This window comes from Macaca thibetana, chromosome X, assembly GCF_024542745.1.
Source record: "Macaca thibetana thibetana isolate TM-01 chromosome X, ASM2454274v1, whole genome shotgun sequence".
NCBI lineage: Eukaryota > Metazoa > Chordata > Mammalia > Primates > Cercopithecidae > Macaca > Macaca thibetana.
Genome location: NC_065598.1, coordinates 52,715,495 through 52,728,614, shown reverse-complemented (window position 1 = coordinate 52,728,614; position 13,120 = coordinate 52,715,495). Strand labels below are relative to the sequence as shown.

The 13,120-nt window shown below is 51.3% G+C and overlaps 2 protein-coding genes across 5 annotated transcripts in view; one reads left to right on the top strand and one right to left on the bottom strand.

Moving 5' to 3' along the window:
* TSR2 (TSR2 ribosome maturation factor) overlaps positions 1 to 11,637 on the bottom strand; it is a 1,158,091-nt gene extending 1,146,454 nt beyond the window's left edge. Inside the window, exon 1 of one of the 2 annotated variants that reach the window (XM_050777075.1) lies at positions 11,634 to 11,637. The gene's annotated coding sequence lies outside the window, so the exon portion shown is untranslated. Of the gene's footprint in view, positions 1 to 9,841; positions 9,846 to 11,633 lie in introns of those variants that run through there. The other variant, XM_050777053.1, reaches the window with a different exon arrangement.
* IQSEC2 (IQ motif and Sec7 domain ArfGEF 2) overlaps positions 1 to 13,120 on the top strand; it is a 91,801-nt gene that overhangs the window by 28,439 nt on the left and 50,242 nt on the right. For 2 of the 3 annotated variants that reach the window (XM_050776820.1, XM_050776817.1), the window contains exon 2: positions 2,659 to 2,688. In XM_050776820.1, coding sequence (XP_050632777.1) covers positions 2,659 to 2,688 — 30 coding nt within the window. Of the gene's footprint in view, positions 1 to 2,658; positions 2,689 to 12,977; positions 13,110 to 13,120 lie in introns of those variants that run through there. The other variant, XM_050776821.1, reaches the window with a different exon arrangement.

The following is a 13,120-nucleotide window of genomic DNA, read 5'->3' as shown; positions in this document are numbered from 1 at the left end:
AATTGGCGAATTCCCCACTGCATCATGATTTGGAGCTCTTTTGCTCCCCTTTGCTGCCTTCTTGAGGATTGTCACATATCAAATAGAAATACTTCTGGAGCAGAGGTGCGTTTCTCATAATCTCTCAGATGAAAGAGCACTGGAGAGGAAAGGTCTGTTGGTGCCTCTCTGGCTTGATATTGAGGAATGAAGATAAGGGAACTCACCCTCATAGTGCGTATGTGCCCGGCACTGAGCTTCTGGTATAGTGGAGCGTGGTGGTAAGAACATGAACTTTGGGGTTCACTCTGAGCTCCTCCACTTGCGTGACCTTGAACAAGTCATTTTGACCTCTCTAAGTCTCAGTTTCATCATCTTAAAGTTGGATGAATGGCCGGGCGCGGTGGCTCAAGCCTGTAATCCCAGCACTTTGGGAGGCCGAGACGGGTGGATCACGAGGTCAGGAGATCGAGACCATCCTGGCTAACACGGTGAAACCCCGTCTCTATTAAAAAATACAAAAAAACTAGCCGGGCGAGGTGGCGGCGCCTGTAGTCCCAGCTACTCGGGAGGCTGAGGCAGGAGAATGGCGGGAACCCGGGAGGCGGAGCTAGCAGTGAGCTGAGATCCGGCCACTGCACTCCAGCACGGGCTGCAGAGCGAGACTCCGTCTCAAAAAAAAAAAAAAAAAAAAAAAAGTTGGATGAATAACCTCCACTTTGCAGGATCAAAGGAGATAATGTACAAAAAGAGGCTAACACTATTGCCTGGTACACAGTAGGTACTCATAGTTTGTTCACAGTGGTGGTGGGGGTGATTAGAAGTGTTGTTTAAACCCTTGGGTAGATTGGGGTAAGTGGCCAGTCCATGAGCTCCTTGAGAGGTTGTATTCCCAGGGCAGGGCCTGGTAGACAGCAGACTGAACACATGTGTGCTGGGTTTGGGGGTAGGTGGGTGGTGAAGAGATCGGCCTGCCTGGAGCAGAGGGTTAGTGTTAGGAAGAGAGGCTGAGGGGCTTGGCCTCAGTTCTGTAGGCATCTGGGGAGTCATTGAAGTCAGGCGCCTCAGGCCTGGTACCTGAGAATAATTGGGCCAGGCCTCAGAAGCAATCTTGTTGCTGCAGAGGGAGATGGAACATTTTAATAAATGTTATAAGGCACGCTGTGGCCCTGGTCCTCTGTTCCTTCAGGGCGCTGAGAAGGCTAAGGGTTGGTGCTACTGGCATCTGCTGAGCATGTACCATGTGCTGGGCACTGTGCCAGGCTGAGCCTCACAGCCACACCCCATAAAGGGAGTGACTGTCACCGCAGCCCACCCCCAAAGCCCCATTTTATAAGGCAAAGCACTGACACTCAACATAGTGAAGTATCTTCCCTAGGATTCCATGGCTTGTGAGTAGTGGAACCGGGAGTGCTGTGGTTGCAGCACCCTGTTGCTTGCCTGCCCCACCTCGCCAGCGGGGCCTCCTTTCATTCTTTCAACAAATGCTCCCTTCTGAGGCCCACCTGCTCCTCTCCCTGTGTGTACCTATGTCATTTGGCGCTTAGCATAGGTGGACACTCCCCTCACTAAAGCCATGTCTTGGCTCTCTCAGCTGAGGACAGTCTGTGCTGTATTCATCTCTGTCTCCTTTGCAGCATGAGCGAGGGTGGGAGGCCTGAGGTGAAGATGGAGGAAGATGATGAAGGGGAAGTCCGTGTCCCACACGCTTCCACTTTCAACTTCCATGGTCCTCCTCCGCCCCTTCCCTGCACACAGTGGACACCAGCCCCACTGTCCTGATCCGCCCTCCCCTACACACACACATGTGCACACACACGTGTACACATGTGTGTGCACTTGCGTATACACTCTCACACTCTTCTTGGGAAGGCGTAGTGGGAGGGGAAGGGTATGGTTCAGATTTCACTCATTCCCTGGTTCCCTCAGTGATGTCCCAACTCCATTCTCTTCTCTTGCCCTTCTTTTGCCTCTAAAGAGGCCTCACAATGAAAACGGCAGACCAGTGTAGTAGAAAGGAGCCCAGCGGCTGACTCATTTATCCCCTCAACCTCGTTCCCTTCATCTGGAAAATAAGCAGGTTGGACGAGGCAGTTGGCAAAGCCTCTTCTATGGTGTTAATAATACCTGGCATTTGCCTACCGGGTTCCAAAGGGTTTAATTATCCCAACAGCCCCGTGAGGATCGGCCTCATGTCACAAATGGGGAGACTGAGGCTCAGACTCAGAGAGGTGAAGTGACTTGCCCAGGTCATGGGGCTGGTAAGTGGCAGAACCAGTATCTGAACCTAGGTCTTTCTGTGTTTCAAGCTTGGGCTTTGCCCCTGCCCATGGCTACTGGCTGCCTCGAGGAAAGCCACGCTCCTCACTGTGATCCACTAGGCCCCACATGGTTGGTTCCTGGTGCCTCTTTGACCTCACTTCTGACCACTCTTCCCCTTGCTCACTGCACCCCAGCACCACCGTCTTCCTCTCCATCCCTTCAACTGGCGAGGCATTCTACTGTCTCTCAGCCTTGCACTTGCTATTCTCTTCTCTCTGCATGAAATACCCTTCCCCTCATTTTTGTGATGTGCATTAGGCCTCAAGGCTCCCAAAGCCACTCTACCTAGGACAGAGGGAGAAAAGTAGAGAGCATATACTGACTGTTTTGGTTTTTTTTTCTCTGTTTCCCTTTCAGATCTGATGGTGAGAATTCCAGAACAGTCAGGTCAGTACCTCCTTTCTTTAGTACTAGTTGGGAGATGGGGCAGGGCCTGGGGTGGGGGCCTCTGGTTTGTAACTGTAGGATCCATGGGCAGGGGGAGGGGCCAACTCAAGGGTGTCTTCCCTGTTGGTATTAAGGGTGGCTCTGGAGTGGAGTGGGAGGGCAGTTGGGGGATGTGGCAGCTGTGGGGAGGGGGTTCAAGACTGTTCCTTAGTCTTTCTGACACTAGTTGACTTGGGGGCTTGGCTGAACACCATAGGGGCTCATAGGAGCTGCCCAGATGTGAAAGCTGAGAGGTCAGCTCTGGACCCAGGACCTTTTCCACCTTCTCCTCCCGGGGAAAGAGGGCATGATTGATGCTGAGCTTCCCTGGTCTGGCGTTCACATTCCACCCTGAATCTGTGCCAGCCCCGAGTAGTGGGATTTGAATGGACTCTGGATGTAACACATTCTAGACATTAGAACTATACATTATGGTGACAAGGAAAATTTTTTTGTGTGTGTGCTTGGTAAAAAAAAAAGTTTACAAGCTTTGGTACGTTTTATTTTATTTTATTTTCTGTTTTTTGTTTTTGTTTTTGTTTTCGTTTTTTTGTTGTTGTTGTTGTTATTGTTATTACTGACCCATTGGTAGACATAGTAAGCTTTAAAGATGTGTTCAATCTGCCAGTTGGGGAGGCAGGGGTAAAACTTGGGTAAAGGTAAAGACAAGGGACCTTCGTGCATTTCCCAGGCCCTACCCCATCAGAAGCTTCATGAAGGCAGAGGTGTCAAGTATAGGGATTATATAGGAATGATGGGGGTGCTCAGGATAGGACCCACTCAGCCTTAACATCCAGGCTGGGGGCTATGGGATAGGCCACTGAGCTGAGCTGAGCCCAGGCAGCAGAGGCACAGATGGGTACAGTCCTTCCCAGCTACAGCTGACAGTAACATAATTGGCACCTTTGTGAAGAATAGAAAAAGATGTCCCATTCAAGGGCACCCCCTCTGAGTGGCTCCATTGAGCATAGCACGGGTTGGATATCAGCCCCTGTTCGTATCCTTTTGGCTGTGACCTTTTGTGCAAGGCACAACTTGCCCGACTGCATGCAGCAGCCCTGGTCCTGTCATTCAGGCAGGGGCTATGGGCTGGGGACAGAGGATGCCAGCATACAGACAAAAGTGTCTAATGAGACACCCTCTGTTCTAGCACCCCAGACAGGGGATCTGGGGTAAACACACGGATACCCAGAGCCAAGATTGGGGCTGTGGGATGAGCACACACAGGCCAGCCTTAATGTAATCAGTCCCAGTGTCCAGGAAAGGGGTTTGTGACAAGACATAATTAGACCCAGCATGCAGCCAAGGAGCATGTCACGGGCACAGCTTGTCCTAGCACTTAGGAAGGCACCTGTCTAGCAAAGGGAATAGATCTCAGTGTCCCACCGTGGGTTTGGAGAGAGGCCACCTGAGCTGACCCCGAGCACAGGGCTCCTGCAAGCATCCCCAGTGATGTACCTGCTACTTGTTGAAGAAGAAGATTGAAAACATCTCTAGTTATCAGCTTTTCCCAGCAAGGAAGTTCCTGGGACATAGAGCTCAGGACATTTAATAATGAGCATAATCATAAGTCGTGTGATGATATACATTTGGGCCTTTACAACTTACAGAAGTTGTCAGGAACTTTCTTTTGTTTGATCCTCCCAGTGACACTGTAGGTAGAACCTGGGCTGGCCTTATCATCATTGTTTTACAGCTGAGGAAACTGAGGCTCAGAGTGGTTATGGGTTTTGCCTGCAGCCAGGCAGCTAATATGTGGATTCAGCTAATATATGGATCCTGAGCCAGGATTCAAACCCAAGTCTGCCTGGCGCCAACCTAGAGTGCTACCCATACCATCACCACGGGAGCTCTCGGCAGCCTGGCAGATAATAATCATCATCCTCATCCTCATCCTCATCCTGATAGTAGCAATTATAGCAATCATCATTTGTTCCTCACATACTAACAACTTGGAATATAATGCTCACAACAGCCCTAATAGGCATGGATTACAATCCCTGATTTACAGATCAGGGGAAGAGGTTCTGAGAGAGTCAGTGTCTTGGGCTGTCTGGTTCCAAAGCCAGCATTTAATTTATTCAGACACGCTTCCTGACATCCGTCCTGGGCCCACAGTCAAGGAGGCTATAGGGGCCTAGAGGAGTCAGCATCTGGGAAGCGAGGGTCAAACTCAGGCTATGGGAAGGGGCTAAAGCGTGGCGTGTGTGGGGCAAGATCTTGACAACATGGTGGGAAGGCAATTTGAACTTGCAACCAGGGCTGGGTAGGGACCCACTTGTAAATTTTTGAATCCGCTCCAGTTAAGGTGAAGGAGAGCTTCCCGGAGCAGGCAGTGTCTGAGCAGGGCTGTCAGGGACTGCCGTGCAGATTTGCATAAGGAGGGTGTCCCTGGAGGTGGGATCAGCTTGTGGAGGAAAGCGAGGCGGGTGGGTTTAGAGACAGGGAGCGATCCGTGGGGCTAAAATAGAAGACTTAGGCAGGAAAAGAGCAGTAAGGTCAGAATGCGGGTCAGGGCTGGGTCATAGCGACCTTCTGTCATCAGTTGGGAGCTGGGGAAAGTTGGAGGAGAGAGGCGAGGCTCTGTGGCATAGGAAGAGCAGAAACATTGGATCCAAGCACAGGCCTCCATTTGGGGGTAGGTTGCTTTCTAGTTGTGTGACTGGACAATCTGTTCATCTCTTGGAATCCCAGTTTCCTCATCTAATAAACGTCATGTGTGCGTGCATGCGTTTGTGGAAGGGGAAGGGCTGGGGGGTAGAAGAAACACCCAGGAGAGGCGCTAGGCCTGGGCTTTTATGGGAACTGAATAACAAGGAGAGAGCAGAGTCGGTAGATTGCAAGCCACCCTTGGCATGACCCAGGCCTGAGGGCTTCTAAGTATGGGGTGCCAGAGGAAGTGTGGTGTCTAATTAGAGCAGAACAGCTGGTGATGGGGGTGGGGGGTAGGCATGGGCAGAGAAAGGTGCCTGGACTTCTTGTGGATCCCTGAGAAGTTGTCACAGATCTGACCTAAAGGCACCTTAAGCCAAAGTCCAGAGAGGGATTGGCCGAGGCTCGAGGTCACAAAGCTAGCTAGCAGCAGAGCCTGCTTCCTAGCTGTGTGCTCTTTGCAAAATCACTTAACTTCTCTGGTTCTTAGTTTCTCATGAGTAAAATGGAAGCAACAGTCTTGACTTTTCTGGGTTGATGAGAGAACTTAAAGTAAAGCAACGCTCAGTGTGAAATAGTGGCGCAACAAACTAGTGTCCTCCGCTTTCCCCTAACCCAATCCGTTGTCATACGCTATATAGTCAGGCTGGAAGAATGTGAAGAGGTGTAGAACTTGAAAACAGAGAGGGCAGGAGGGGCCTGATGAGGCCCTCACCAGAAGATGAGGGGGCCCAGGCCTAGAGGCACTGCTGCAGTGAGGGTCAACCTGAACTTGTTGGCTCTGGGGACCGGGCTGGGGTTGCTAGACACGCAAGGATGAAAGCGGGAGGAGGTGGCCTGTTGCTAGGGAAGGAGGGAGGGGGTGGGGGAGCTGCTGACACCCGCAGAGACAGGGACGTCCCTATGGCAACGGGAACCACTGCAGTTGGAGGAGAAGTGGGAGGAGGAGCCTCCCACTCTGGGCCTCAGTGCTCTAATCTGTCCTACAGGAGTTTGGATTAGATAATCTCTTGTTTTGACCTCTTGGCAATCTGGAATGGCCAAGACCTCATGAACAATCCGTGGCTCTCCCATCCACATGTCCAAGACACTACCCATCCCCAGAGCCATCCAGCTGCGTCACCTCCCATGATGCCTCCCGTTTGGCTCAGCCTGGTTGCCCACCTTGCCCTGTTCCTACCACTTCCTTTGCCTGGAATCTGGCCACTTACTGCTTCCCAGTTTGGGGTTGCTGCAGACACAGATGAGCTAGCTCGGGTCAGCCCAAATGGGAGCGTGATGATGGGGTAGACAGTCATTTTGTAAGGACAGAAGTCTGGAGGAGTCAGAACTGGATTCTGACAGTGGGACAGAGAAGGAGGTACCTTTCCAGAAGGCTAAAGAAGGGCAAGAAAGGGTAAGAGATTTCTCTTCTCCTCCCCTTCCTCTCTGTGTTCTGCCACCGCCTGGCCCAGCCCCAGGAAGTGGGTGACCCCTAAACTGGCTGAGTGCCTGGTTGGCACCGAAATACACTTGCCTTCTCTCTCTTCCCCTCCCCTTGCCTCTGTCCCCTCTGTCCTGGCTTTAATTAGCAGCCCTGGGGATGAGTCACTTGGCAGCTGGGGAGGGAGGCTGCATGGAGCTCAGTGAAGCTTCGACTCCTGCCCTGAGCCTTACGGGCAGCACCTCTGTGTTCATGCATGTGGGTGTGCACTGCTGCATGGCAGTGTGGCTGTGAAGAGCAAAGTGCAACACTGCATGCTGGCATGTGGCCCTGCACGTCAGGGGGTCTGCAGAGAACCATATCTGGTTGCTGCTGCGTTTGTTTCTGTGTACCATTGAATGTCAGCGTGTGTGAATGTGTGGAGCGTGTGGCTGTGGTTGTAAGTGTCAGGGAACAAGGGAGCTTCCGGATGAACAAACACAAATGCTGGACAATTGCATTCACCCCTCTCTACCTAGGCGTTCTTTATGCGATTTTGCTTACACAAGCCCTGCACTTACATTCCCAATTTTCACTTGTCTGAGTCTGGGTACACTTTATTGTGAGGAATGGAAGCCCACTCAAGCTAGCTCAAGAATAAAGGGCTAATGAGGGGGACTATTGTGAGGCTGCATTTCACAGAATCTAAGAACAGTTAATGAAATACTACCAGGCCTCACATCAACTGGAAGTGGGACCAGGAAGTCGAGGACCAAGGTTGCTGTCTCGCTCTCTGCATCTCCTGGGCCCATGTCTCATCTTTCTCCATTTCTCATGGCTTGCCTGGTCCCTGTCATCTCTTTTTCTTTTTCTTTTTTCTTTTTTTTGAGACGGATTCTTGCTCTGTCGCCCAGGCTGGAGTGCAATGCCATGATCTTGGCTCACTGCAACCTCCACCTCCCGGGTTCAAGCAATTCTCCTGCCTCAGCCTTCCAAGTAGCTGGGACTACAGGCATGTGCCATCATGCCCAGCTAATTTTTGTATTTTTAGTAGAGACAGGGTTTCACCACGTTGGCAAGGATGGTCTCGATCTCTTGACCTCGTGATCTGCCCGCCTCAGCCTCCCAAAGTGCTGGGATTATAGGCGTGAACCACTGCGCCCAGCCTATCATCTCTTTTTCATGGACTTCTCTCTCTGGACCAGCCTCCTCTGCTTGCCCATGGCCTGACATGGCCATCAACTTGGAAGCTATATGACCTTTTCCAGCTTCAGGATCCGCCCCTCCTGCCATTGGATTGCAGTGATCCTCCAGCCTGTTGGTAACACAAGGCGGCAAGGGGCCATGTGAGATAATTGATTCCCTTAGAATTGGATGAGAGGAGAGAGAGAGAAAACACTTGGTATTTCGTGTTTCTTCTGCAGTAAACACAGTTTTTATGTGTACCCAAGTGAGGTCAGAGCCTGGTCGGCTCAGAGGCAAACGCTTGTAAGATTGTTTTTGGTTCCTATTTTATAGCAAGATGACCTTTGCTCACTGTGCTTTCAAGTTCCATATCCTTGCATCAAAACATGCTGTTTTGTCTAAAAGTGCCCTCTTATTTTATGCTGAAAAAGCTTTTAAATGTACAATGAATATTACCATTGCTACCAGCTTGTGGTAATTTTTCATCACCTCAGAACAACTGGTATAAAGCTACTGATGGGACAGCTGCTACCCAGCTCTTGGTGGCCTCAAGAATTTTGATATTTTATGAGTTCAGTGACTGAATTTATAGTTATCTCCAGTGTATAATTACAAGTACACATTATCAATGTTATCAGCTTGACACTGGAGCTTACTTTTCCATTAATACAAACCCTGCAGGTTTTACATTAATTACAGAGGGAATTAATGACCCTTTAGACAAGTTTTCACCTATGAATAAAGAGTCTGGAACCAGCCGTGCCGGTAATGACTGTTCTCCAGACACAGGAGCAATGTCCACAGCTCTGGCCTTAGCCCTGGCCTTGCATCCTCTGGCTGAGACTAGGGGCTTCCCACCACCTCCTCAGAGGCCTCCTGATTCTGGCCTGGCACACAGTAGGTGCTGTTACTTTTAATAAAATTGGTAGTTTTATTATTGCTGTTAAAGCCATCTTCCATATCTAAATGGTAAACCTAAGTGGGAGACATTATCCCAGGTTCTGGGCAGTCTCCTTCAACTCCTCCCCTTGCCCTTTTCTCACTGTTCCAAATAGTAATAATTGCTTTGAGTCAGAAAATGTCTGCTAAATATCAGGTACTATTACAGAGCACTGGAGACACATTATCTTTAATCCTTGTGGCCACCCTGCTAAGTAGGGGTGACTTACAGGTGGGGAAACTGAAACCTAGAGAGGTAAAATGACTTGCCTCAAGTTGTCCATCCACATATCCATTCATTTATTCCTTCATTCAAGGATTTATCGAGCGCCTACAATGTGCCAGACGCTGCTAAATGTGACTGATAGGGTGGTGAGTAACAGCCCTGCTGTGATGAAGCCCACTGTCTGGTCAGGAAATAGACAAGGAGACAGACAATTACAGACAATTATAGGGGAAGTGCAGGCTGCTGTGGGAGCACCATGGAAATATACCCAACCCAGCCTGAGGGCCAGGGAGGCTTCTCCAAGCCGACATCTAAGTGGAAGCTTGGAGCATGAGTAGAAGTTAGCCAGGGGAGGGGTTGGCTGGGGCAAGGAGAAGTGCAGAGTGTTGCAGGCCAGAACTGCGAGAAGAGTGTTTGGCACCCACGTTTGTGAAGAACTAAAGGAGTATCTGCAGTGAGATGGCACTGTCATGAGAAATGGCCTGGTCTGGAAAGGGAGCAGAAGGTTTATCGGGAGGCTGGAACTGTGGCCCTGGTTGCTTAGGTCCAGAGCTGAGGAGCTGCAGGACCCAGCAACAGTTTCCATGTGACAATCGTGGGCCTGGGAGCCTCCTGGGGCTGCCTGGCCAGTAGCAGGCTGGGATTCTAGTGGCCACAGTGCCCTCTAGTGTCCACGGGCCCACCTTGCAGCCTCCACCTCTGTCCATTTTCCCCCACCATGTGCGACCAGGTGCCCTGTGCTGAGTGCTGGGGACACTGGGATGAACAAGACAACAGAGCTCCTGACAGAGAAGGGGCAGCAGGCATCTGAACACAGTGTTGAGAGAAGCCAGCTGAGAGAAGAGCAGGGCGGAAGGACACAAGGGAGGTGACCCAACCTGCTTGGGTGGGGTCAAGGCAGGTTCCCAGAGAGCACAACATCCAGCTGACTTTTGAAGAACAATGGGGAGCCAGCCAGGTGGGGAGATGACAGTGGGGGCACAGTGGGACAACAGAGGTACTATTACAGAGCATTTGACACAAATTCTCTTTAATAAGGCTTGGAGCAGCAGAGTGTAGCTGAGTTGCAGGTGCTTCTGTCTGGGTGGGGTGCAGGTTGAAGGTGGGGAGAAGGCTGAGACTAGCTGGAGGTGTGGGATAGGGGCTAGCTCACGGAAGATTCTAGGATGCCTGCCACCCGCTCATCATGGGCACTTAGCGAATGGAATCATGTAAGAAGCTTCCCTACCCTTTGGGATCACAGACCCATGCGAGGATCTGATCAAAGCTAGAGGTGTTCTCCCCGGAAATTAAAGCTTTTCATACAACTTTAGGGGCTTCAAAGATACTCCCCACCCCACATGCCTGTCCACAAACCACAGGCTTCCAAACTGCTCTTCCTATAGATACGGAAACCCGCACCGAGGCCTCCAAGGCTCTGCATGCTGGGCCCCCACCTCCATCTCCAGTCTCACCTTTCTCCCCTGCACTTTTCCCACCCCACCACGTCAGCCTCTTCGTGCTTGCTGGAATTACCACCTCAGGTCCTTTGTCCGGGTTGTTTCCTCTGCCTGGAATGCTTTCCTCCTGCCGTCTCTACATTTTGCTCAGTTGAATTGCATTAGTTGATGAATGTCTGTCTCCTCTCACTTGGATATAAGCTCCGTGAGAGCTGGACATTGTCTACCCTTAGCCACTGCTGTATCCAGCACTGGGGGATAGTGCCTGGGCCACAGTATCTGTCGAATAAGCACGTGAAGGCCCTACCAGTGCCCCGTGGCTGGGTCAGGCTCCTCACCCTTCATTCCTTCCTCCCTTCAGGCCCTGGTGGGTCATCATCTGAGTCTGTTCAGCATGCTCAGCTATGACTGAATTCCAAAAGTGGTCCCAGGTTCAGGGATATTTTCTTAGAAATCTTCCTCACTATCCCTGAAACAAGCAGGCTTCCCATGGGTCTCCTCTGCCTCTCTGGGAGAAGGGTCAGACTCTCTCAGGTTCAGGCTGAGACTCTTCACCATGTGCACACTTTGTCTACCTACCAAATCCCTACAAGAACTGTGAGGTAGGAATTGCCACTCCTCTCCTATAGATGAGCAAACTGAGCTTCAGAGGGCTTACCCAGCTAAAAAGTGATAGGGCGAGGACTTGTACCCAGCTTTACCAGGCACCAAAGTGTAGGTTCTTTGTCTCACCAGAGAGGGAAAGGGGCTTACCCAAAGTCACACAGCATCATCCCTTAAAGCTACCACTACACTTTCTTTTTTTTCTTTTCTTTTCTTTTTTTCTTTGGACAGGGTCTTGCTCTGTCACCCAGGCTGGAGTGCAGCAGCGTGATCTCAGCTCACTGCAACCTCCACCTCTGGGGCTGAAGCGAGCCTCCCAAGTAGCTGGGACTGCAGGTGTGAGTCACCACGCCTGGCTAATTTTTGTATTTTTAGTAAAGACAGGGTTTTGCCATGTTTCCCAGGCTGGTATCAAACTCCCGAGCTCAGGTGATCCACCGCTCCCCACCTGTCCCACTGCCCCCGGCCTCCCAAAGTGCTGGGATTACAGGCATGAGCCACTGCACCCGGCCCAGCACTACACTTAATGTCTCTCGGCTCCTGCCAGGTCAAGAGGGTTCAGCTCTTAGGGCAATAAGTACAAATGGGCACAAGGTGAAGCTGCTGTAGGAGCTAGGAGAGTTCCTCAAGGAGAGTTAAAAAAAAAAAAAAAAAAAAAAGGCAGGGGCTAAGGCCAGAGCCCTGAGGACCAGGGCTTTGAGGGGTGGGCAGAGGGAGAGGAGGCCACCAAGGACCCACAGATGCCAACCTTGTGGTGGTCCGGAGGGCCTCTCTCTCTCAGTAGCTTTGGCTTTCTTGAGAGGAACCAGCTGCCCCAGCAGGGAGGCAGGAAGGCTGGCCTGTTGCCTGTCAGCTTCTATTTCTTCTAGATCACTGGCCCCCCGGCCCCTCCCAGGGCCGCCTTCTGCTCAGAACAGCCAGGGGCCTGGGCTCCAGGGCCGTGAAAGGACAGGAGCACTTTGAGCTGGACCTGTGATATTCTCAGGAGCCCTACATCCTTCAAAGCCGAAAAACTCTCTCCTTTCTCCAGTCCCGCCCGTGTGGAGGACAGAGAGGTTGCTGTAATAGGCAGGCAGGGAGCCAGGGCACCTGGAGTCTACTCTGACTTGCTGCATGAACTTTAGTAAGACCCTTCTCTCCAGGCCTCAATTTCCCCATCCGTAAAGTCAGGCTGGGCAGTTTCCTTGGAAGAACAGCCTCTTGGCATTTCTTTTGATTTTCTGTCTTCTCTTCAGGAAGCATTTCTCTCAGCCAGTCTAGAAAACAACACAGAAGAGTGAGAGCTTATTGCAGTGGGAAAGAATATTGACTGGGGCCCCATCTTGATACCCCAGAATGGGTGATTTGAATTTTACTTAATACGCAGAGTCCCAGAACAACTCCTAAACATAGTCTCTTTAACTGAGCTGAAAATAAGGATATTTGTGAAAAGCGTCTATGGAAAGGTTTCTGTATTCACAAGGTAGCAATATGGCTGAAGGGGCAGATTCCAGGTTTGGGAATAGCCAAACCGGGTCTTGATATTGGAGTTCTGCCACTTACTAGCAGTATTACTTCACCTCTCTCCATCTCAATTTTCTGTTCAGGAGAATAGAGCCAGCGATACAAACTTGATGGGGTGCGTGGGGAGATTCTAGCAGAGGTGCACTGAGGGAGCCCAGCCTGGGGTTTGGCCCAGAGGAGGGACTGAGAGCTCTCCAGGCCGCTTCCTCCTCGGTGGGGTTCCCAGCCCTCCTGGAGGAGTAGGGGAAGGAGCAAAGTTTCCAGTTGCAATCTGGCCGGCAGCCCAGCTGGCCTGGCCCCGCCTTCTTGGTTCCTCCTTCTAGGGAAGGGCTGGGGAGGAGGGGGTGGTGACACGGTGGAGACACCGGGTAGGCCAGGGGGCCTGCCCTTGGGACAGGTCCAGACCCATGGAGCCCCCCGGGAGGAGCAGCAGGTAGGAACCTG